The sequence below is a fragment of the Polyodon spathula genome, chromosome 2, assembly GCF_017654505.1.
Source record: "Polyodon spathula isolate WHYD16114869_AA chromosome 2, ASM1765450v1, whole genome shotgun sequence".
Lineage (NCBI taxonomy): Eukaryota > Metazoa > Chordata > Actinopteri > Acipenseriformes > Polyodontidae > Polyodon > Polyodon spathula.
In genome coordinates, this window is record NC_054535.1 from 108,272,553 (window position 1) to 108,298,608 (window position 26,056).

General features: G+C 49.3%; 1 protein-coding gene across 1 annotated transcript in view; it reads left to right on the forward strand.

Annotated features, from left to right (window-relative positions):
• LOC121327397 (nucleolar protein 6-like) overlaps nucleotides 1-26,056 on the forward strand; it is a 55,748-nt gene that overhangs the window by 13,650 nt on the left and 16,042 nt on the right. The window contains 14 exon segments of the mRNA XM_041271432.1: nucleotides 2,338-2,396; nucleotides 2,487-2,588; nucleotides 3,250-3,365; nucleotides 5,110-5,287; nucleotides 6,717-6,756; nucleotides 6,759-6,790; nucleotides 6,793-6,837; nucleotides 8,492-8,640; nucleotides 10,238-10,317; nucleotides 18,011-18,216; nucleotides 18,521-18,638; nucleotides 19,054-19,208; nucleotides 25,147-25,310; nucleotides 25,552-25,704. Coding sequence (XP_041127366.1) covers nucleotides 2,338-2,396; nucleotides 2,487-2,588; nucleotides 3,250-3,365; nucleotides 5,110-5,287; nucleotides 6,717-6,756; nucleotides 6,759-6,790; nucleotides 6,793-6,837; nucleotides 8,492-8,640; nucleotides 10,238-10,317; nucleotides 18,011-18,216; nucleotides 18,521-18,638; nucleotides 19,054-19,208; nucleotides 25,147-25,310; nucleotides 25,552-25,704 — 1,597 coding nt within the window.

Below are 26,056 nucleotides of genomic sequence, written 5' to 3' on the forward strand. Positions count from 1 at the left end.
ACTGCACTGTAAAATCCCTTGCGCCAACATTCCTATTTCATTCTCATGTGATCTGTGGTTTCAAATATGTATTCATAGGTGATTCATAAAATTCACAAAACAAACAGACAAACACTTAACTTTGCTTCATGAAAATATTTTTAATAAAATATTTCAAGGTTGATTTACTTAATTAGTTTCAGATTTATTGATCTCCAGAAACATTTGTTTTCTTCTTAAGTGTTTTTTCAAGCAGTCAATGTAGCAGCAATCTCTACATTATCTCTCTCTCTCTCCCTCTCTGCACTTTCTTTTCTAGTTAACCCTTAGAAAAACAAAAAGCTCTGTGTATATCAATATAATCCAACACAAACTTTTACATTGTTCCTTTGTATATTTGTGTTACTGTTTCAGTCCAAAGGTTGGCCATTCTTTTGCAGTCAAACAATTCATCCATTAACCTGGGTCTCTTTCCCTTATCAAACCCTCTTATGATCGGGGCAAGACAATAAGTATTTGTGCTGGTTCTTAGTACGTAGTTTTACTAAGAAGTTACTTTATCGCCACGCTTAAGCAAAATCAGAATTACTCAAACAATCATTAATAAACAACTTCTTAATTACATTTTAATGTGACCTTTTAATTTTTTATTTTTACAACATGCATTCCTCAAAGTTGATATAGAATCTTTAGCATTACAGTTTTTTTTTTTGTTCTGTTTTTTGTGGGCTACCAGTCTTGAATTGCCTTTGTCTTTTTCTTCTTACGAGACACACACTCCTGATCTGTTACATGAACATGTACATTACTGTTCTGTACATATCTTCCCTTTTTGCTAAAACAGTCTTGAATTCTCCAGCCTTTGTCTTTTTCTTCTTACAGAGACACACACTCCTGATCTGTTACATGAACATGTACATTACTGTTCTGTACATAGCTTCCAAATCTTCTCAAAAACAAACATAAAACATAAATCCGAGTATGCCCGTACGTCAAAGCACTACACTCTTTACGTCATAACACTACACGATTTACTCATTGACTTTTTTTAGGATTCCAGAGGTCCTCTTTCATACATAAAGTCCTAATAGTCAATACACTTTTAATTAAGCAGTCTTAACTAATTGTGTCCTCAATGTACATGAATTATCAAGTATCAAAAGTCCTCTTTCATACTTTACCCTTGATTCTCACTACATTCTAAAAACTGCATATAAAACAAAAAACCAGTAACTACTCACCAATGTACGTGGTTATATGTTCGATCTGAAGTCCTGATTCAAAGATTCTCCACACCGTCTGAGCTGAAAGTAGAAACAGTCTCCTTCTGCCTGCTTTGTCCTGGTCCTCTGCATGGCAAAAAAAGGTTTCTCCGTAATCAAGTATCAACCCCCCGGTATTTGGAAAAAAAAAAAAAGTATCAGGAAACAGTCCACAGGTGGCTCGCCAATGAAGTAACTTAACAAAATAGATGATGGTGATTAAGTAGATTCAAGAAAATGCACAGAGTCCTTTTCTTCAATCAGTTGTTAGGTTTATTGAAATATGCAGGGAGTCTGGTCCCAGGTACAGGACAAACAGAATACTCAAAATTACAATGTTTGCATGACATTAAATACCCTTCTGTATAGATGGTCCACCTCCCCTTTCTCTGACACTTAACCAATGGCAAAGGTAATTTAATTTATTGTGTGAGTGTTAATGTGTGTGTGTCTGTGTGTGTGGTCTAGTGTGACAACCTCTGAACTCAGTGCATTCTTCACACTCCTGGAGACAAAAGGTCCATACATCTGCCTTTTGTTATCTCCTTGCGACCCCCTTTGATGCTAGTGGGATTATCTCTTTTGATCTCTCTGAAGTCTAGAGCCTGTTGGGTCACAGCATTGTTATCTCATTAGCTTGCAGTCATTGAGTTTGTAGACGCAATGTCTCTATCAATTGTTAGCAGTACATGCAATTTGAACCAAACAGTCTGCTATCTGCAATATTAGTCTCTTTTCAGAAAAGAACACCAGTATAGCTCTGCTAGTCCACATGCGTAGCAAACCCTTAATCAATTCTCAATCCATGTTTTCCAACAGGCTGATTTTCTTCATTGAAATAATTGTTGATTTGACCGACAGGGTTTCATTTGCCTTCATTCCAGCAACACTGTCTCATGGCTTGACCGGAGAGGAGCACAGATACTTGTTTTCTTGCAGGGATAAGGGATTTGAACTCTATCGTCACCAAAACACAACATAGATCCACTGATCATGTGACATATTGGGGCTTTTAGTACCCAACGACTCCATTCCATCTATAGATATACACTCCAAACGCTGCGGCTGACCCTCTCTCTCTCGCTCTGACCCTCAGCCTCCACTGACCTGACAGAAAGCGGGATTACTCTGGTGAAAGGCACAGACAGCACGGTGGTGAGACTCTACTTCTGTTTCCCTTCCCATTTACTGCCTGTCAGTCCAGAATCTTGTCTGACTCTCTCTCTCTCCTTTCCTCTTCGGTAGCCGGCCCTGTCCGAGTTCCACGATGCTTTCCAGGTGGTGTTTGTCGATCCCTCGGGTCACGTCAACCTCTGTGGAGACATGACTGCCAGCAAATATAGACAGGTGGGTTCTGCTTAGGGGTGTAACAGTAAAAATAAAATAAAAAAATAAATAATAATAATAAGACGCATGACATGAGTTGCAGTCTATTATCAGTAACTGAAGTGTAGCATTTATAAAGCCCCCCCTCCCCACTGCTCCAGGTGAACCACTAGAAACAACACTAGCTTGTTGAATTCAACGATGAATGGTTTCTATAGGGTTACACAGTCAGCATCCTAAGTACACATGTGTTTCTTGTATTCTGACTCTTGAAGTGTGTAGGTCTAGTAATGGGATGGATTGTCATGCACCCCAATAGATGAGATGGTCCAGCATGACAGCGTATATGATGCATAAGATGATCAAGTGATCATTTAACAAGAGACTGTTTTGTTAAACAACTAGAAGTAGGGGGAATGTATTCATGCCAACTATAAAACCCACTTGTTCGTCATATAAGAGTCACTTGGTGAACTACAGTGAGCTCTTTTGGCTGTTGCTCTTGTACCACAGTACAAACGATCCATACCTTTGATATGATAAAATATATTATGTAAAGAAATATATTACAATACATTATGTCAAGATTCATTGGTACGCGATGAATCGTTTCATCCCTAATACATGTACAGTGCTGTCCTTCTGTCTGTGTGTCAATGACTGTCTCTCTGTCCCTCCCCAGGTACAGCACGAGGCACGTCTGTCCATGCAGGTGTGGGATAACCCCAAGCTGGACGGGTTTCACTCCCTCCTGATGACCCCCAAGCCCCTGGTCCGCACCTTCGACCACATCTTTCAGTAAGCACTGCAGCGACAGGCTTGCTCCACCAGGGGGCAGCAGTACATTAACCCAGTGTGAGGTCTGAAGTTGACCTTTCACATGACCTGCAGGGATGGCAATAAGACTCATGTTGCATAGCAGTTTCACCCATTTGTGGTTTTATCATGAGCTTGATTTGCCACAGTGTATAGGTAACAAGCTCTGGTGTATTCTGTTAAACTCCTTGTAAAACCTGGAATGGATCTAATTTCCATCCCTGCAGTGTACTTGCCAGAAGACTATGTTGTGGTTGTATAACTGTTAGAAATTGGCACTTCAGTAGAATACAGAGAAAGGCATGATGAGATTTATATTTCATTCATATAAATACATGTAAGTTTTGTATGGGCTTGTTTTATAGACACTATGGTAATAGTCTGTCTTCCAGATTCCAGGCTGTATTTCTTTATTTGCATCACTATGAGGTGGAAGGCCCTTGTTTTATAGACACTGTGGTAATGGTCTGCCTTCCAGATTCCAGGTTGTATTTCTTTATTTGCAGTCTCTATGAGGTGGAAGGGACTTGGCTGTACCGTAATATTTGTTAAATAGGGATGTTGGATTCCATTAGAAATATTTCGTAACCAATCAGACGCTACAGTGAGTCGTGCTGTGCTGGGATGCTGGTGACCTGTAGATGCTGACCAGCCCTGCTTGTTACCCCTCTTCGTGCTGTGCTGGGATGCTGGTGACCTGTAGATGCTGACCAGCCCTGCTTGTATCCCCTCTTCGTGCTGTGCTGGGATGCTGGTGACCTGTAGATGCTGACCAGCCCTGCTTGTAACCCCTCTTCGTGCTGTGCTGGGATGCTGGTGACATGTAGATGCTGACCAGCCCTGCTTGTAACCCCTCTTCGTGCTGTGCTGGGATGCTGGTGACCTGTAGATGCTGACCAGCCCTGCTTGTATCCCCTCTTCGTGCTGTGCTGGGATGCTGGTGACCTGTAGATGCTGACCAGCCCTGCTTGTATCCCCTCTTCGTGCTGTGCTGGGATGCTGGTGACCTGTAGATGCTGACCAGCCCTGCTTGTAGTGCTGTGCTGGGATGCTGGTGACCTGACCAGCCCTGCTTGTAACCCCTCTTCGTGCTGTGCTGGGATGCTGGTGACCTGTAGATGCTGACCAGCCCTGCTTGTTACCCCTCTTCGTGCTGTGCTGGGATGCTGGTGACCTGTAGATGCTGACCAGCCCTGCTTGTTACCCCTCTTCGTGCTGTGCTGGGATGCTGGTGACCTGTAGATGCTGACCAGCCCTGCTTGTATCCCCTCTTCGTGCTGTGCTGGGATGCTGGTGACCTGTAGATGCTGACCAGCCCTGCTTGTTACCCCTCTTCGTGCTGTGCTGGGATGCTGGTGACCTGTAGATGCTGACCAGCCCTGCTTGTAACCCCTCTTCGTGCTGTGCTGGGATGCTGGTGACTGACCAGCCCTGTAGATGCTGACCAGCCCTGCTTGTGTAGATGCCCCTCTTCGTGCTGTGCTGGGATGCTGGTGACCTGTAGATGCTGACCAGCCCTGCTTGTATCCCCTCTTCGTGCTGTGCTGGGATGCTGGTGACCTGTAGATGCTGACCAGCCCTGCTTGTATCCCCTCTTCGTGCTGTGCTGGGATGCTGGTGACTGTAGATGCTGACCAGCCCTGCTTGTATCCCCTCTTCGTGCTGTGCTGGGATGCTGGTGACCTGTAGATGCTGACCAGCCCTGCTTGTATCCCCTCTTCCACAGCCTGTCCTCTGTGGTGAAGCTGCAGGCCGCCTGTAAGAAAATGGAGCTGCTGTCTGAGCTCCTGGACCACGCTGGGAACTACGTGGCAGCGGCTCTGCCTTTCATCATGTCCCTCCTGCAGCGAGGGCTGGGAGACAGAGTCCGGCTTCTGGCACACTCCCTGCCTCAGAGCCCCGAGGTAAGAATCTGTCAGAGAGGATCTGCTCTGTACCTTGAGGTCTGTATGACCTAGTTCATAACTGCAGAGAGCTGGAGAGTCATGCAGCTCTTTCCGTTAGTGCTACGCAAGCAGCTTATTTGAGTGTCGGGACTGGGCTGTGAGATCTGCTGTCAAAGATCAGGTGAGGTTATTGGTGTTGATCGGGCTAGTTTATCATTCAAAATGAATCCAGTAAAGAATCAGCTGCTTGGGTTTGTGATGATTGCGGAAAACAATGACCCACACAAACCCAAGCAGCTGATTCTTTACTGGATTCATTTTGAATGATAAATTAGCCCGATCAACACCAGTGACTCTCACATGTGGTGGTCTGAATGATGTGTCTGTGCAGCTCTGCTGTGCTGCAGTATCTGTTTTAATCAGGGAGTAATGTAAGACTCCCATTGCATAGGTATTCCTGTGAGCCTTGTTTGTAAGGTACCTGTGCAGGTGCTCCATGCAGTGTTTACTGCAGTTGGGCTCTTTTACTCTAATCTAGTAGTATGTAGGTTTGTATTTATTTTTCAGTATAAAAAGTTAATCGTCTAGTCTTTCGTAAAGTTACTTAGTGCTGAAACAATGGCGGAAAGAGGGTGAAAAAACAAGTATTGACTGGCCGCTGAGAGACTGCTCTGAGCCGTGAAAACAAGTCTATTGACTGGCCGCTGAGTGACTGCTCCGAGCCGTGAAAACAAGTCTATTGACTGGCCGCTGAGAGACTGCTCCGAGCCGTGAAAACAAGTCTATTGACTGGCCGCTGAGTGACTGCTCCGAGCCGTGAAAACAAGTCTATTGACTGGCCGCTGAGTGACTGCTCTGAGTTGTGAAAGTGAGTCTGTTGACTGGCCGCTGAGAGACTGCTCCGAGCCGTGAAAACAAGTCTATTGACTGGCCGCTGAGAGACTGCTCTGAGTTGTGAAAGTGAGTCTGTTGACTGGCCGCTGAGTGACTGCTCTGAGTTGTGAAAGTGAGTCTGTTGACTGGCCGCTGAGTGACTGCTCTGAGTTGTGAAAGTGAGTCTATTGACTGGCCGCTGAGAGACTGCTCTGAGTTGTGAAAGTGAGTCTGTTGACTGGCCGCTGAGTGACTGCTCTGAGTTGTGAAAGTGAGTCTGTTGACTGGCCGCTGAGTGACTGCTCTGAGCCGTGAAAGTGAGTCTGTTGACTGGCCGCTGAGTGACTGCTCTGAGTTGTGAAAGTGAGTCTGTTGACTGGCCGCTGAGTGACTGCTCTGAGTTGTGAAAGTGAGTCTGTTGACTGGCCGCTGAGTGACTGCTCTGAGCCGTGAAAACAAGTCTAGACTGGCCGCTGAGTGGCTCTGAGTAGTGAAAGTCAAATATCTGTGGCCGCTGAGTGACTGTTAGTCTGAGTTTTAAATTTTTCTCTGTTTTCCTTGTTGAGATTTGCAGCTGAGTGACTGCTCTGAGCCCCCCAAACATAAGTCTGTTGGCTGCTGTCCTTTGAGTTGCTCCTGAATCCTGAGTTCAGAAAATACGTCTGGAGACTGGCCGCTGAGCCGACAGCACTGAGGTGGAACCAGACCAGTCTGATGGCCGTGAGAACCTCACCTCTGAAAACGAGACCACACTGCCGCTGAGTAGTCCACACTGAGTCTGCTCTGAGTTCTGAAAACTAGTCTACACTGGCCGCTGAGTCCTGCTCTCTGAAAACTAGTCTACACTGGCCGCTGAGTGACTGCTCCGAGCCGTGAAAACAAGTCTATTGACTGGCCGCTGAGTGACTGCTCTGAGCCGTGAAAACAAGTCTATTGACTGGCCGCTGAGTGACTGCTCTGAGCCGTGAAAACAAGTCTATTGACTGGCCGCTGAGTGACTGCTCTGAGCCGTGAAAACAAGTCTATTGACTGGCCGCTGAGTGACTGCTCTGAGCCGTGAAAGTGAGTCTGTTGACTGGCCGCTGAGTGACTGCTCTGAGTTGTGAAAGTGAGTCTGTTGACTGGCCGCTGAGTGACTGCTCTGAGTCCGTGAAAACAAGTCTATTGACTGGCCGCTGAGTGACTGCTCTGACTGCTCCTCTCTATGAAAACAAGTCTATTGACTGGCCGCTGAGTGACTGCTCTGAGCTGTGAAAACTAGTCTGTTGACTGGCCGCTGAGAGACTGCTCTGAGCCGTGAAAACTAGTCTATTGACTGGCCGCTGAGTCCTGCTCTAAGCACTAGACCACACTGACTGGCCGCTGAGTCCTGCTCTGCTCTGTCCACTAGACCACACTGGCCTCCCAGTCCTGCTCTCTAGCCGTGAAAACTAGTCCACACTGGCCGCTGAGTGACTGCTCCGAGCTCTGAAAACTAGTCTACACTGGCCGCTGAGTCCTGCTCTGAGCCGTGAAAACTAGTCTACACTGGCCGCTGAGTGACTGCTCTGAGCTGTGAAAGTGAGTCTAGACTGGCCGCTGAGTGACTGCTCTGAGTTGTGAAACTAGAGTCTGTTGCCTGGCCGCTGAGTGACTGCTCTGAGTTAGAAACACTGTCTCCCAGTGGCCGCTGAGTGACTGCTCTGAGTTGTGAAAGTGAGTCTGTTGACTGGCCGCTGAGTGACTGCTCTAGAGTTGTGAAACCCAGTCTGTTGGCTGGCCACTGACCACACTGCTCCGAGCCGTGAAAACAAGTCTATTGACTGGCCGCTGAGTGACTGCTCTGCCAACATTGCACAATTCAGAAGAACTTCAAAGTTAGAAGTGAGTCTGTTGACTGGCCGCTGAGTGACTGCTCTGAGCCGTGAAAACAAGTCTATTGACTGGCCGCTGAGAGACTGCTCTGAGCATTGTGAAAACAAGTCTATTGACTGGCCGCTGAGTCTGACTGCTCAGAGGGATTAATACAGTGTTGTAGGTGCAGCTAGCTGAGTGTGATCTGGGCACCCCTGATGGATTGATACAGTGTTGTAGGTGCAAACTAGCTGAGTGTGATCTGAGCTCCACTGATGGATTGATACAGTGTTGTAGGTGCAGCTAGCTGAGTGTGATCTGGGCACCCCTGATGGATTGATACAGTGTTGTAGGTGCGGCTAGCCGAGTGTGATCTGGGCTCCACTGATGGATTGATACAGTGTTGTAGGTGCGGCTAGCTGAGTGTGATCTGGGCTCCACTGATGGATTGATACAGTGTTGTAGGTGCGGCTAGCTGAGTAATCCTGTTTGTTGTTCCTGTTCTCATCCTCAAAGGCGCTGGAGTTCCGCAAGCTCTGGGGCGAGAGGGCGGAGTTGCGGCGTTTCCAGGACGGCTCGATCTGTGAGGCTGTAGTGTGGCAGGGGGGATCTGCGTTCCAGAAGAGGCTAATCCCAGAGCAGATCATCAAGCACCTGCTGCAGCTGTATGTGTGGACCTCTGACGGAGGTCCACAGTCAGAGTGTCCGGCTGAGTGGTCACCTGGCGTTTCCCCATTTTTTCCTCGTTCTTTACAAAAAAGACTGGGCACAAGAGAATGAAACTATATGCTGTGTAACAATGTTTGCCCACTTGAGCGACATTACAGTATACACCAGTGATTGTATAGGGAGCTATACTGATACCAGCCCATATCCACTCCAGATGAGTTCAGAGTGGGTGACACTGCTCTGAGCCGTGAAAACAAGTCTATTGACTGGCCGCTGAGTGACTGCTCTGAGTTGTGAAAGTGAGTCTGTTGACTGGCCGCTGAGTGACTGCTCTGAGTTGTGAAAGTGAGTCTGTTGACTGGCCGCTGAGTGACTGCTCTGAGTTGTGAAAGTGAGTCTGTTGACTGGCCGCTGAGTGACTGCTCTGAGTTGGGAAAGTGAGTCTGTTGACTGGCCCTGAGTGACTGCTCCAAGTCCCTAAACTAGTGATTTGACTGGCCGCTGAGAGACTGCTCTGAGCCGTAAAGTGAGTACTGGTGTTCAAACTGCTAAACAACTGCTCAGTCTAACTTCTGTTTCTGTCTCTGGCCGCTTTTGATACAGCTCTGAGTTGTGAAAGTGAGTCTGTTGACTGGCCGCTGAGTGACTGCTCTGAGTTGTGAAAGTAAGTCTGTTGACTGGCCGCTGAGTGACTGCTCTAAGTTGTGAAAGTGAGTCTGTTGACTGCCGAGAGGAGCTGCAGCTTTCTCCGCTGGAGACTGCTCTGAGTTGTGAAAGAGTCTTTGGCCCTGCTCTGGCAGTGAACCTGGGGCGAGCCCATTCCCTCTTCCCCTCTCCCTGAGTTCTCCTTCTCGCACTTGATTTGCCGCTGTCTGACTGCTCTGAACTGAACTCCAGTCCGTTGTTTAGCCAGGCTATTTATAGTTCTGAGTTGTGAAAGTGCTAATTGAAAGTGACTGCTCTGAGTTGTGAAAGTGAGTCTGTTGACTGGCTTTAGTTTTTGCAAAAAAAAAAAAAAAAAAAAGTCTGTTGATTGGCCGCTCAAGGAAAGTTATATTTTTCCTTCACTGTTACAGAGAGAGAGTTATTTTTGTGTTTGTCAGGTATGTGTTGTCCCGTGGTGCTCCCCAGTTGTGAAAGTGAGTCTGTTGACTGGCCGCTGAGTGACTGCTCTGAGTTGTGAAAGTGAGTCTGTTGACTGGCGCGCCCTCCCCAGTTTGAGTTGTGAACGCAAGGGAGCAGTGCGTGTGTGTGTGTGTGTGCAAGTGAGTCTGTGTATATAGATATTAGTATTGTGATGCAGTGCATAGCTTGTAACCCATCATTTTTTTTTGATGAGTAAATATGATTTTAATATTTACATTGAACACATGCTCCCCTTCTGTGAAGTTTTCCCTTTTAACAAAATAATGATCCATTATTCAAAATAATGATTCTTTAGTCTTGCAACACACATTACAAAGTAACCCATCAAGACAATCCCATGTATTGTCCACATCAGAAGCTGCATCTCCTGTGTGACGCCTCTGCTCTTGTACGACAGCCTGTGCGCACAGCTCAGCATTGCTAACCCTGCACTCTTCCTGTTTGCAGACATGCAGATATCCCAGAGTCCTCGGTGCACTACATGGGGGCGCTGCTGAGGTCTATCAATAGACCAGACTGCCTCCCAGGTGGTCTCAGCTCTCTAACAACTGCTCTATCACTGCCTCCCAGTTCTCATCTCTACCACTAGACCACACTGGACACTGAGGTAAGAAGGTTGGGTGATACCTGGGCTGAGGTGCACACTGCTCTCTCTCAGGACTGTGACAGTGTTGGGTGATACCTGGGCTGAGGTGCACACTGCTCTCTCTCAGGACTGTGACAGTGTTGGGTGATACCTGGGCTGAGGTGCACACTGCGCTCTCTCAGGACTGTGACAGTGTTGGGTGATACCGGGGCTGAGGTGCACACTGCTCTCTCTCAGGACTGTGACAGTGTTGGGTGATACCTGGGCTGAGGTGCACACTGCTCTCTCTCAGGACTGTGACAGTGTTGGGTGATACCTGGGCTGAGGTGCACACTGCTCTCTCTCAGGACTGTGACAGTGTTGGGTGATACCTGGGCTGAGGTGCACACTGCTCTCTCTCAGGACTGTGACAGTGTTGGGTGATACCTGGGCTGAGGTGCACACTGCTCTCTCTCAGGACTGTGACAGTGTTGGGTGATACCTGGGCTGAGGTGCACACTGCTCTCTCTCAGGACTGTGACAGTGTTGGGTGATACCTGGGCTGAGGTGCACACTGCTCTCTCTCAGGACTGTGACAGTGTTGGGTGATACCTGGGCTGAGGTGCACACTGCTCTCTCTCAGGACTGTGACAGTGTTGGGTGATACCTGGGCTGAGGTGCACACTGCTCTCTCTCAGGACTGTGACAGTGTTGGGTGATACCTGGGCTGAGGTGCACACTGCTCTCTCTCAGGACTGTGACAGTGTTGGGTGATACCTGGGCTGAGGTGCACACTGCTCTCTCTCAGGACTGTGACAGTGTTGGGTGATACCTGGGCTGAGGTGCACACTGCTCTCTCTCAGGACTGTGACAGTGTTGGGTGATACCTGGGCTGAGGTGCACACTGCTCTCTCTCAGGACTGTGACAGTGTTGGGTGATACCTGGGCTGAGGTGCACACTGCTCTCTCTCAGGACTGTGACAGTGTTGGGTGATACCTGGGCTGAGGTGCACACTGCTCTCTCTCAGGACTGTGACAGTGTTGGGTGATACCTGGGCTGAGGTGCACACTGCTCTCTCTCAGGACTGTGACAGTGTTGGGTGATACCTGGGCTGAGGTGCACACTGCTCTCTCTCAGGACTGTGACAGTGTTGGGTGATACCTGGGCTGAGGTGCACACTGCTCTCTCTCAGGACTGTGACAGTGTTGGGTGATACCTGGGCTGAGGTGCACACTGCTCTCTCTCAGGACTGTGACAGTGTTGGGTGATACCTGGGCTGAGGTGCACACTGCTCTCTCTCAGGACTGTGACAGTGTTGGGTGATACCTGGGCTGAGGTGCACACTGCTCTCTCTCAGGACTGTGACAGTGTTGGGTGATACCTGGGCTGAGGTGCACACTGCTCTCTCTCAGGACTGTGACAGTGTTGGGTGATACCTGGGCTGAGGTGCACACTGCTCTCTCTCAGGACTGTGACAGTGTTGGGTGATACCTGGGCTGAGGTGCACACTGCTCTCTCTCAGGACTGTGACAGTGTTGGGTGATACCTGGGCTGAGGTGCACACTGCTCTCTCTCAGGACTGTGACAGTGTTGGGTGATACCTGGGCTGAGGTGCACACTGCTCTCTCTCAGGACTGTGACAGTGTTGGGTGATACCTGGGCTGAGGTGCACACTGCTCTCTCTCAGGACTGTGACAGTGTTGGGTGATACCTGGGCTGAGGTGCACACTGCTCTCTCTCAGGACTGTGACAGTGTTGGGTGATACCTGGGCTGAGGTGCACACTGCTCTCTCTCAGGACTGTGACAGTGTTGGGTGATACCTGGGCTGAGGTGCACACTGCTCTCTCTCAGGACTGTGACAGTGTTGGGTGATACCTGGGCTGAGGTGCACACTGCTCTCTCTCAGGACTGTGACAGTGTTGGGTGATACCTGGGCTGAGGTGCACACTGCTCTCTCTCAGGACTGTGACAGTGTTGGGTGATACCTGGGCTGAGGTGCACACTGCTCTCTCTCAGGACTGTGACAGTGTTGGGTGATACCTGGGCTGAGGTGCACACTGCTCTCTCTCAGGACTGTGACAGTGTTGGGTGATACCTGGGCTGAGGTGCACACTGCTCTCTCTCAGGACTGTGACAGTGTTGGGTGATACCTGGGCTGAGGTGCACACTGCTCTCTCTCAGGACTGTGACAGTGTTGGGTGATACCTGGGCTGAGGTGCACACTGCTCTCTCTCAGGACTGTGACAGTGTTGGGTGATACCTGGGCTGAGGTGCACACTGCTCTCTCTCAGGACTGTGACAGTGTTGGGTGATACCTGGGCTGAGGTGCACACTGCTCTCTCTCAGGACTGTGACAGTGTTGGGTGATACCTGGGCTGAGGTGCACACTGCTCTCTCTCAGGACTGTGACAGTGTTGGGTGATACCTGGGCTGAGGTGCACACTGCTCTCTCTCAGGACTGTGACAGTGTTGGGTGATACCTGGGCTGAGGTGCACACTGCTCTCTCTCAGGACTGTGACAGTGTTGGGTGATACCTGGGCTGAGGTGCACACTGCTCTCTCTCAGGACTGTGACAGTGTTGGGTGATACCTGGGCTGAGGTGCACACTGCTCTCTCTCAGGACTGTGACAGTGTTGGGTGATACCTGGGCTGAGGTGCACACTGCTCTCTCTCAGGACTGTGACAGTGTTGGGTGATACCTGGGCTGAGGTGCACACTGCTCTCTCTCAGGACTGTGACAGTGTTGGGTGATACCTGGGCTGAGGTGCACACTGCTCTCTCTCAGGACTGTGACAGTGTTGGGTGATACCTGGGCTGAGGTGCACACTGCTCTCTCTCAGGACTGTGACAGTGTTGGGTGATACCTGGGCTGAGGTGCACACTGCTCTCTCTCAGGACTGTGACAGTGTTGGGTGATACCTGGGCTGAGGTGCACACTGCTCTCTCTCAGGACTGTGACAGTGTTGGGTGATACCTGGGCTGAGGTGCACACTGCTCTCTCTCAGGACTGTGACAGTGTTGGGTGATACCTGGGCTGAGGTGCACACTGCTCTCTCTCAGGACTGTGACAGTGTTGGGTGATACCTGGGCTGAGGTGCACACTGCTCTCTCTCAGGACTGTGACAGTGTTGGGTGATACCTGGGCTGAGGTGCACACTGCTCTCTCTCAGGACTGTGACAGTGTTGGGTGATACCTGGGCTGAGGTGCACACTGCTCTCTCTCAGGACTGTGACAGTGTTGGGTGATACCTGGGCTGAGGTGCACACTGCTCTCTCTCAGGACTGTGACAGTGTTGGGTGATACCTGGGCTGAGGTGCACACTGCTCTCTCTCAGGACTGTGACAGTGTTGGGTGATACCTGGGCTGAGGTGCACACTGCTCTCTCTCAGGACTGTGACAGTGTTGGGTGATACCTGGGCTGAGGTGCACACTGCTCTCTCTCAGGACTGTGACAGTGTTGGGTGATACCTGGGCTGAGGTGCACACTGCTCTCTCTCTCAGGACTGTGACAGTGTTGGGTGATACCTGGGCTGAGGTGCACACTGCTCTCTCTCAGGACTGTGACAGTGTTGGGTGATACCTGGGCTGAGGTGCACACTGCTCTCTCTCAGGACTGTGACAGTGTTGGGTGATACCTGGGCTGAGGTGCACACTGCTCTCTCTCAGGACTGTGACAGTGTTGGGTGATACCTGGGCTGAGGTGCACACTGCTCTCTCTCAGGACTGTGACAGTGTTGGGTGATACCTGGGCTGAGGTGCACACTGCTCTCTCTCAGGACTGTGACAGTGTTGGGTGATACCTGGGCTGAGGTGCACACTGCTCTCTCTCAGGACTGTGACAGTGTTGGGTGATACCTGGGCTGAGGTGCACACTGCTCTCTCTCAGGACTGTGACAGTGTTGGGTGATACCTGGGCTGAGGTGCACACTGCTCTCTCTCAGGACTGTGACAGTGTTGGGTGATACCTGGGCTGAGGTGCACACTGCTCTCTCTCAGGACTGTGACAGTGTTGGGTGATACCTGGGCTGAGGTGCACACTGCTCTCTCTCAGGACTGTGACAGTGTTGGGTGATACCTGGGCTGAGGTGCACACTGCTCTCTCTCAGGACTGTGACAGTGTTGGGTGATACCTGGGCTGAGGTGCACACTGCTCTCTCTCAGGACTGTGACAGTGTTGGGTGATACCTGGGCTGAGGTGCACACTGCTCTCTCTCAGGACTGTGACAGTGTTGGGTGATACCTGGGCTGAGGTGCACACTGCTCTCTCTCAGGACTGTGACAGTGTTGGGTGATACCTGGGCTGAGGTGCACACTGCTCTCTCTCAGGACTGTGACAGTGTTGGGTGATACCTGGGCTGAGGTGCACACTGCTCTCTCTCAGGACTGTGACAGTGTTGGGTGATACCTGGGCTGAGGTGCACACTGCTCTCTCTCAGGACTGTGACAGTGTTGGGTGATACCTGGGCTGAGGTGCACACTGCTCTCTCTCAGGACTGTGACAGTGTTGGGTGATACCTGGGCTGAGGTGCACACTGCTCTCTCTCAGGACTGTGACAGTGTTGGGTGATACCTGGGCTGAGGTGCACACTGCTCTCTCTCAGGACTGTGACAGTGTTGGGTGATACCTGGGCTGAGGTGCACACTGCTCTCTCTCAGGACTGTGACAGTGTTGGGTGATACCTGGGCTGAGGTGCACACTGCGCTCTCTCAGGACTGTGACAGTGTTGGGTGATACCTGGGCTGAGGCGCACACTGCTCTCTCTCAGGACTGTGACAGTGTTGGGTGATACCTGGGCTGAGGTTTTTTAAATGGACTGCAAATGCATCCTTACCGCATGGTTTGTTAATAGCTGTGATCCAGTGTGGCAAAGTGCCCCGCCCCTGGGCTATTTATTTGTGTTGTATGTTGCGTGTAGTGTGTTAATGTTGGTGTATTGTAGTTGGTACACAGGATATAATATGGGTTATGGACACAAGTGATTTAAAATGTATATTTGTATCTAGGCACGAGGATTGCACAGTACTTCACGTGCAGATAAAACATAGTAATATGTGAGCACGGGGAATTGCACTTCATTAATTCACATGCAGTTGTACCGAGACGCCAAGTGAATGATTGATTAGCAATCGAGTCTCGGTACAGCTGCATAAAAGCTGCATGTTTTCACTCACTCGGGGTTGTGTGTTCGGTGAGTGGAGAACGGGTGAGAGAAAGAGGAATTTTATTATATAAGCAATTGCTACAATGTGCTGGAAGCACCAGCACGGTCCTTGTTTAGTGTTCATCCACTGTCTGTCTGGCTGTCTGTTTGTTTGGCCAGTGCACTGTTTTGTTTGTGTTTTTGTTCAAACCATTTGTTTTCTGTTTTGTTGATTTAAACAGCGCTGGAGCGCATTTCACTAACCATAGCCCCTTGCAGTGCTGTGTGTGTTCATTTCTGGTCTGACGTCACGCCATTCTGTTACATCCGTTTAAAAAGACACTTGTAAAACGGCTGTCTTTCACATTGCAGTAAGAAGTTGATTCTTAAGTTTAATAGACATTAATGGAAGGACTGGAAAATGTTCTCTATTGGTGTAAAGCAGTTCCAGCATACTGCTCTGCACTATATATCAATGCACTAATCCTGCTGTATGTTTGTCAGATGAATTGGTGATGTTTCTTTCTCCTGGTTCTATGGGCTTCAGCTGGTAGATAAACTGTTATTTTGTCCAAATCTGGAGGCTGGGTACATGCCAATGTGAGGCATTCCGCCTAAATAACGCAAACCTTCATAAAAATACCACACAGCGTTATAGTGATGCAATCGGCACGCTCATTTCATATTGGATTATCGTATAGGCCTTTACCAGCTATAATCCAGGCATTGATGTTTTATTTTTCAAAATAAAGAACGTGTTTTTTTTTTTTTTTTTTTTTTTTTTTTTTTTAACAGATCCAGTAACTAAAAACACTGTTGTGCATCAGACTTAAACAAAAAGACACAACTTACAATCAAATTAGAACACTTCTGATTATGTAAAAAAAAAAAAAAGAAACACAAAGACTTGAGTTTTTAACAAGTGTAGAAAACGTGTGCATCTGCATCAGATGTGCCTTTTATCATTGTAATAAAAATAAAAAATGCTGTATTTTAACAGGTCATTTCTATCAGAACATTGGTTGCTCATTACTGTTAACATTTGAGCAAACATTTTAATTAATCTCACAAAGCCTGACTAATTAAACTGCCATACTAAATTCAGCATCTTTTTATATAATCCAAACACAACATGCTTTGAAACAAAAGAAGGTAATCAGTAGATTTAATATTGGCATTCTTTTGAAATTATTACCGGTATGTGCTGTGTTCTTGTCCCTTTTTGCTGCAAAAACTCAACTCATTTTACATGAGGTGTATCCAGTGCTAATGTAGAGGCCTCAGTGCATATCCTAGCAACTCATGGACATTGTTTATCTACTGTAATATCACTAAAAGAAGCACCCTCAAGGTTTTAATGCAAACTGGCAACAGTAGACTTCAAACTGGGTTCTAATTTGATGCATCGATTCACTAATATGCGGTCGAAGCTTGGGAAGTTTAAGGACATATCAACAATCAATGTACCGATTAATTATTGCACCTCTATAGAATTGAGGCGAGTGATGCTGCAGTTTGGAACGTGGGTGTCCAATCCTGTTGCGCGCAGTACTGCTTCACGCCTCATAGAGGGCAGTGTTACACAGGATGTCCTGAAAATCCTGTTTCCACTGCAGCACTTTACCTAGAACAAAAGACAATTCATAAACAAGAGGAGGCCACTTTACTAGATAACCCATTCCATGCCTGCAACACTGTGTGAGGAAGAGACTCCTACCCTCTCTCCTGAGCCTTTTTCATTTCCCATGTGTCCTCTGCTCCTGGCTTCTGTGCTGTGCTTTAACTGTGACCTTTCTTACTATTGTAAGTGTGTGTCCATTGGAAAGCTGTCACCAGTGCAGGGATGGAAATAAGAGCCATTGCATGGGAGTTTGATCCATTCCTGATTTTACTGTGAGGTTTTAATAACTCACCTGAGCTTCAAATTCTATGACAGTATTGAGTCATTTAAGAAGTTGTTTGTGGTCTACACATCTAACCACAAACAGCTTTCTGAGCAGGGGTACAAGTTGCATTTCTGGTTTCATCAGACAGGCTTGTGGCTTCTCCATAGAAGTGATACAATAGAAATTAGGAAACAGCTTCTGAAGCGATAACATATTATGAGAAAAAAAGATGGGACCCATGTTATACCAATTAATCAGCGTAGATGTGAAATGTCTATGTGCAGAGTTGAAAAGCCTTGCATTTAACACAGACAAATCACACAATGTTCAGAAACAGAGCTTCAATAATTTCTCACTTTTTACCATTTAAAGGGGCACATAAAAATGTATATAAAACCTTAAGGTGCATTCAGCTAAAACCTACAGTAGTTGCAATCAAGCCCTTTGTTAATGCAAGTTTAGCATTTAACATGTTGTTAGTCTAGTGTACTGCCATCATATAGTAAAATAGATTTTTGGTTACAAGGTGGTATTCATTTTTATTTTTCCAATCTAATCCCTGATGGCAGATTTAATGCAGCATTGATGAGCGCTATGTCTGAGGATGAATAAAGTAATGGTTAGAGTCACTGCGGTGTGCTGTGACCTGGCGCCCCTCTTCAAGGTGCATTTGCTGTGTTCTCCTGCAGGGCGGCAACACTGGGGAAGAGGCGAGTGTGCAGGTGATCCAGTCCTACGATGACCTGAGCCGCAAGCTGTGGAACCTGGATGGGCTGCCCCTGACGGTGACCTCGGTACAGGGGGCCCACCCCGCACTGCGCTACACCCAGGTCAGTGCCCTCGCATACACGGGGGGAGGGGGCCCAGCCTGCGCTGCGCTACACCCAGGTCAGTGCCCTCGCATACACGGGGGGAGGGGGCCCAGCCGGCGGTGCGCTACACCCAGGTCAGTGCCTTCGCATACACGGGGGGAGGGGGTCCAGCCCGCGCTGCGCTACACCCAGGTCAGTGCCCTTGCATTCACGGGGGGAGGGGGCCCAGACCGCGCTGCGCTACACCCAGGTCAGTGCCCTCGCATACACGGGGGGACGGGGCGGCAAGCACAAGGATGTAATTTCAGCTCCCTCTCTGCAGGTGTTCCCTCCTGTCCCGATGAAGCCTGACTACTCCTGTTTCCAGTTGGAGAAATCCCACCGCTCCCTACTGCCCCTGGAAGGGAAGCCCTGCCCTGCATACATCCCAGCGATCAAGGGTAACCACTGTCTCTGTCTCCATCGAGTTCAGTTTGTCTTTGTTGGCATGACAAGTTTTCTTAAGTTAGTGCATTAACTTTCATCATTTTAACTCTCTGCCAGGTCCCCATCCCTCTGTTTGTTTCTTTCCCTCCCTCTGACTGCTACTGTTTGTTGCAAAGATTTGCCTCTCTTCCTCTCTGTCCCCGTATATTGGTTGTGTCTTGACTTGCCTTTCCTCTGTCTCTCTGCAATGGTTTGGACCACTCCCTGTCTCAGTGATATTTTGACGTGCCCCCCCCCCCCCCCCCCCCCCTTGCAGTGGTTTGTCCCACTCCATCTCATAATGATATTTTGATGTGCCTCCCCCCCTTGCAGTGGCTTGCCCCACTCCCTGTCTCATAATGATATTTTGACATGCCCCCCCCTTCACAGTGATTTGTCACATGGAGGGCAGTGGGAAGTGGCCCCAGGACCGGGAGGCGATCCGGCACATCAAGGCTGCCTTCCACATCCGCCTGGGAGAGCTCCTGGGACAGCAGCACCGGCTCACCTGCCGCCCCGCACCCACGCACCTCGACGTCTACAAGGTAGGGCCCTGTGGAGCCCCGAGTGAGGGCACGACCCACTCCCTGGGGCGTAGAGGGGAGTGTGGAGCACCCACGCACCTCAACGTCTACAAGGTAGGGCCCTGTGGAGCCCCGAGTGAGGGCTCGACCTACTCCCTGGGGCGTAGAGGGGAGTGTGGAGCACCCACGCACCTCGACGTCTACAAGGTAGGGCCCTGTGGAGCCCCGAGTGAGGGCTCGACCTACTCCCTGGGGCGTAGAGGGGAGTGTGGAGCACCCACGCACCTCGACGTCTACAAGGTAGGGCCCTGTGGAGCCCCGAGTGAGGGCACGACCCGCTCCCTGGGGCGTAGAGGGGAGTGTGGAGCACCCACGCACCTCGACGTCTACAAGGTAGGGCCCTGTGGAGCCCCGAGTGAGGGCACGACCCGCTCCCTGGGGCGTAGAGGGGAGTGTGGAGCACCTGCCTGGTAGACATGCGGAAATGCTTATTGATGGGTTAAGGAGTGACCAAATAGGACTGACCCTTGGAAAGAGTAGAGCCTTCAACAGGGTTTTCAATTCATATTGAGGTGTGTGGCTGAGGTAGTAGGGGACTCCGAGCTCATCGTGGTATGTAGGGGAGGGTGGGGGAGGGACACCCACTGGGGGCAAAAGGGTTTGCAATGGTGCATTGTGGTGCAGTTCTGGATGGTTTAAGCATGTGCTCATCTAGTAGGGGTCTGCTTGTAGTGTCTGACAAAGTACTCCGTTAGTGAGTGAAGGAGCTTTATTGCAGCACTGCTCACAGCAAGGCAAGAGCAACAAGAAGAAACATGGACGTTTGGAGCATCAAGGCCCCTGCAGTACAAGACTGGCTGACTCTGTGTGTGCAATTGGAGACCACGCCTTTAACTGTGTACAGTTGTGAAACCGCATGCTGCAGCTCCCATCCTCAGTGTTAGTCAAGTCCTGACTTGTCAAATAAGCTGCAGTACATTTCATTTTAAAATCTCTAAATATTTAGTTTTTCTTTCAGCTGTACACTGTCTAATTACAGTCCCAGGTATTTCTGTGCGTTCTGTTTTCACCTTTCTGGTCAGTTTGAGAAATACACTTTGTTTTCGCTGTAGCAGCTGACCCTGCTGTAGTACAAACCCCATTATGGGAACACCTTCAATTACTGTGCCTGCTTCTGTGATCTGAAGAGATAATATCAGCACCTCATCTAACGAGGGACTGTGCTGCGTGATGAAGTCATCTTTAAACTCCTTACGGGAATCAATGTTGCGGCTTTTTTTTTTTTTTTTTTTACACAACTGCAGTACTCGCACGTTTGGTCACCATCACAACTAATGCATGAAACTGTGTTACCATACTCTGCTGATGTTAATACAGCACCTCTCTGCACTGCAGCATTTGTGTATCGGCTGATAAGGGCTTGGCTCGTATCCCATCATGCCTTTCTTCTAAAAGGCGTACAGCCTCTATACGTGAATCCTCAATATAATATTAGGTGGTGGATTGTGCCAGTCGCCGGCTTATTTTGAAAACAAAGCAGGAACACCTCCTGTGAACAACACAGCAATAATTTTCAGCAAGTCCCTGTGCGCAGCATTACAGTGCAAACGAGTATGTCAGTAGCATATGTTGGAAAACATGGATTGAGAATTGATTAGGAGTTTACTATGCATGTGGACTGGCAGAGTTATACTGGTGTTCTTTTCTGAAAAGAGACTAATTGCAGAGAGCAGACTGTTTGGTTCAAATTGCATGTACTGCTAACCACTGATAGAGACGATGCGTCTACAAGCTCTTACCCAACAATGACTGCAAGCTAACAAGATAACAATGCTGTGCTAGAAGGGAACAGGCTTTAAAGACTTCAGAGAGATCGAAAGAGATAATGCTACTAGGATCAAAGGGCCTCCCAAGAAGATAACAAAAGGCAGATTTATGGACCTTTTGTCTCCAGGAGTGTGAAGAATGCACAGAGGTTGTCACACTAGCCTACACACACAGACACACACACACCCACACAATAAATTAAATTACCTTGACCATTGGTTAAGTGTCAGAGAAAGGGGAGGTGGACCATCTATACAGAAGGGTATTTAAGTCATGCAAACATTGTAATGATGAGTATTCTGTTTGTCCTGTACCTGGGACCAGACTCCCTGCATATTTCAATAAACCCAACAACTGATTGAAGAAAAGGACTCTACTTACTCACCATCATTTTTTGTTAAGTTACTTCAGCATATACATGCCCCTACTCGGATCTGGGAGCATCATACTCCACAAGCGAGTGTCTTCCCAACTCTGAAAGAGCCAGGCTCGTAGCATAACAGGTGTTCAAGACGATACGTCACTTTTTTTTAGTACACGTGGGGAGTATGCTGTGCACATTCTGGTTGCCGCTTCCCTGCTTGTTCACGTTTGGTTGTTTTTTTGCCTTTTTTAGTAGTCATTACACTCAATTATAGTTGGTTGTCTGTCTGGTGGTTTGTCCGTTTGCCCGATCTACTGCTGCTACCTGCCTGTGCTGTCTCTCTGCCTGGCGGTCTCCACTGCTACACACCTGGACTGCCGTCTCTGTGCCCGGCTGTCTCCGCTGCTACACACCTGGACTGCCGTCTTTCTACCCGGCTGTCTCCTCTGCTACCTGCTTGGACTGCCGTCTCTCTGCCCGGCTGTCTCTACCTGCCTGGACTGCCGTCTCTCTGCCCGGCTGGCTGTCTCCTGGACTGCTGCTACCTGTCTCCTGGACTGGACTGTCTCTCTGCCCGGCTGTCTCCGCTGCTACCTGCTTGGACTGCCGTCTCTCTGCCCGGCTGTCTCCGTCTCTCTGCTGCTCCGCTGCTACCTGCTTGGACTGCCGTCTCTCTGCCCGGCTGTCTCCGCTGCTACTGCCGGACTGCCGTCTCTCTGCCCGGCTGTCTCCTCTGCTACCTGCTTGGACTGCCGTCTCTCTGCCCGGCTGTCTCCGCTGCTACACACCTGGACTGCCGTCTTTCTACCCGGCTGTCTCCTCTGCTACCTGCTTGGACTGCCGTCTCTCTGCCCGGCTGTCTCCGCTGCTACCCGCCTGGACTGCCGTCTCTCTACCCGGCTGTCTCCTCTGCTACTGCTTGGACTGCCGTCTCTCTGCCCGGCTGTCTCCGCTGCTACACACCTGGACTGCCGTCTTTCTACCCGGCTGTCTCCTCTGCTACCTGCTGGACTGCTCTCTCTGCCCGGCTGTCTACACACCTGGACTGCCGTCTTTCTACCCGGCTGTCTCCTCTGCTACCTGCCTGGACTGCCGTCTCTCTGCCCGGCTGTCTCCTCTGCTACCTGCCTGGACTGCCGTCTCTCTGCCCGGCTGTCTCAGCTGCTACCTGCTTGGACTGCCGTCTCTCTGCCCGGCTGTCTCAGCTGCTACCTGCTTGGACTGCCGTCTCTCTGCCCGGCTGTCTCCGCTGCTACCTGCTTGGACTGCCGTCTCTCTGCCCGGCTGTCTCCGCTGCTACCTGCTTCCGGACTGCCGTCTCTCTGCCCGGCTGTCTCAGCTGCTACCTGCTTGGACTACTCTCTGCCCGGCTGTCTCCGCTGCTACACACCTGGACTGCCGTCTTTCTACCCGGCTGTCTCCTCTGCTACCTGCTTGGACTGCCGTCTCTCTGCCCGGCTGTCTCCGCTGCTGGACTGCCGTCTCTCTGCCCGGCTGTCTCAGCTGCTACCTGCCTGGACTGCCGTCTCTCTGCCCGGCTGTCTCCGCTGCTACACTGCCTGGACTGCCGTCTCTCTGCCCGGCTGTCTCCGCTGCTACCTGCCTGGACTGCCGTCTCTCTGCCCGGCTGTCTCCGCTGCTACCTGCCTGGACTGCCGTCTCTCTGCCCGGCTGTCTCCTCTGCTACCTGCTTGGACTGCCGTCTCTCTGCCCGGCTGTCTCCGCTGCTACCTACCTGGACTGCCGTCTTTCTACCCGGCTGTCTCCTCTGCTACCTGCTTGGACTGCCGTCTCTCTGCCCGGCTGTCTCAGCTGCTACCTGCTTGGACTGCCGTCTCTCTGCCCGGCTGTCTCTCCTCTGCTGGACTGCTTGGACTCCGCTGCTACCTGCTGGACTGCCGTCTCTCTGCCCGGCTGTCTCAGCTGCTACCTGCTTGGACTGCTGTCTCTCTGTGTCTCCGCTACACCGCTGCTGCTGTGTGTTACCTGCCTGACGTGATTGCCTGTCTGTCGATTGCCTCCACCTGCCTGTCTGCAGTGTTATCTCTGCTGATCGTTCTCTAGAGAGGTGCTCTTTCCTGCTTGTCGGGTGAGCTGGGTGCTGGCTGGGTGTTTTCTTGTGGCTTGTCGATGTCACTGCGGGCTGTGTTAGTTCTGCTGCTCTGTATGTGTGGCCCGGCCTTTGCTATCCCTTTAATTATCACTAACTGTCCTTGGGCGTCTTTCATGAGTAACTTAGATTTAGGAATATCTGATCATCCTCAGCCCCCTGTTATTTGGTATTTGTGTTTCCCCTCGGCCACATTTTAAGGTCTCATGGCATATACTATCATTTTTACACAGATGATACTCAAATCTATATTAATTCTAAACCTGATATCAATGTTGCTGCCTCTGCCTGTATCTCTGATATAAAAAATGGGATTTCGCAACATTTTTTACACCTTAACTGTGACAAGACTGAGGTAATGCTGTTCGGTACCCCCCGCCAGCTGGGTAAAACCAGTACTGTAAATCTGTCTGTTGATGGAACCATGCGTGAGTTCAGATCTGAGATGAAAAATCTGGGTGTGATTTTCGATCCCGGGTTAACTTTTGAATCGCATGTGCTGAATACTGTCAAGGCTTCTTTTTTTCACCTTAGAAATATTGCCAGACTGCATCCCATGCTTTCTGTACGTGCAGCTGAAAAACTGGTTCATGCTTTTGTTTTCTCCAGGACCGATTTACAGTACACCCTGCTCACTGGGGTGTCTAATAGCATCCTCACTAAAATTCAATTGGTTCAAAATTCTGCAGCCACAATTTTGTCTCTGTCCCGCTCGAGATCACATCACTCCTGTCTTGGAGGCCTTGCACTGGCTGCCTATCAGGTTTAGAATTGATTTTAAAATTAAGGCTCTTCATGGGCTAGCTCCGACTTCTGTTATCTTTTTAGTCTCCCACTCTCAACCTCCACTCTGCTGATCTCAGACTGCTGTGTGTCCCGCCTGCTCGCCTGTGCTCTATGGGCGACAGGGCCTTCTGCTGCTATGCCCCCAAATTATGGAACTCTATTCCACTAGAGATCAGGGACTCCGCTTCTTTTGAGTGTTTTTAAATTAATTTTAAAGGCATTTTTTATGTTTTTTATGATTGTTTTATCTCCTTGTGTTTCTTTTATGCATAACCTTTTTATTTATTGCCGTACTATCAATTGTGAAGCGCTCTGGGATGACTGCTTTTAAGGGCTCTTTACAAAATTAAAGTTTATTATTTTTATTATTATTATCAAGAACGGGACGGAATCTGTAACACTGCTGCATCACCTCACGCTGCCCGGTATTATCACAGTTTGAGGAGCACCTCTCGAGAGATTTCTGGAATATTAAAACAAACAATGCTTGAATTGTATTTGCTGGTAAAAAGAAGCGTGTAAGTATTCGTTCATAAGACATAAGCAAATGACTAAACAAATGACTAAAATTAATAGCGAATATTCGACCGAACAGAATAGGGTTCCTCTCCTTTCTTTTGATAGGTCATTTTGATGCAGGACTATATGTGTATTACTCCTGGGAGAACTGTAATATGGAAATAAAACTCCCATTGCATAGCAGTTTGATCGATACGTGGTTTCACTGTGAGTTTAATAAGACCGACCTGAGCTTGTTACCTGTACACTGTGTCTCATCAAGCTTGTATTAAAGCCTGCAGTGAGTGATACTGCTGTGCAATAGGAGCCCATCCCTGGTTCTAATGTACTTCTGTTTGCTCTCTGTGTTGCAGGACGGGCTGGTGTTCCGCGTGCAGGTGGCCTATCACCGGGAGCTTCAGATCCTGAGGGAGACGCTGACCCCTGAGGGGATGGTGCGTTACCGGGACAACGAGGAGGCTCTGCGGCTGGAGCTGGAGACGGTGCACCGACCCTACCTCACCAGTACACTGCACGGGTATGCAGCCAACACTAGGGGGAGCGCTAACACAACTGTTCTCAACAACATAAGAACTATTGAAGATTAATAGAGAACTGTGCTTTTCCCAGTTATACTATGCATTTACTGTAGTTTGCCGTGTTTATCAATATGCTTTACCTTGCCTCTCTCTGGTCTTTACCGTGCTTTCACATGCTTTATTACTCTTTTTCTATGGGAATGATTTACAGGCGTGTGTGTCTCTGTGTCTCTGCTCCAGGCTGCAGCAGCAGCACTCTGTGTTTGGTGCCACGGCCCGGCTGGCAAAGCGGTGGATCGGTGCGCACCTCCTGAGCGCCAGCCTGAGCGAGGAGAGCCTGGACCTGCTGGCAGCATCTCTGTTCCTGCAGCCCGCGCCCCACATAGCGCCCAGGTAACAGGGCATAGGAGGACAGGAGGGGTGCCACACTGCTACCCTCCTGGTTGTGATCAGTGTCGATGCTTCTGCAGAGGAACACTTTTTGCTGCGCAGTAATTTGAGGAGCACTTTTTGCTGCGCAGTAATTTGAGGAGCACTTTTTGCTGCGCAGTAATTTGAGGAGCACTTTTTGCTGCGCAGTAATTTGGCCATAGAGGTGTCTGCAGAGCAGCCTCATTTTGAGATGGATTACAGTGAGGCAGCATTGCTTTGCACGAGTTGGAGCAGAATATGGGCAAAGATGCAGCGATTTGTGCTGAAGATTCTGTAAAATAAACAATGCAGGCAGTCTTTTCATTTTCATTTA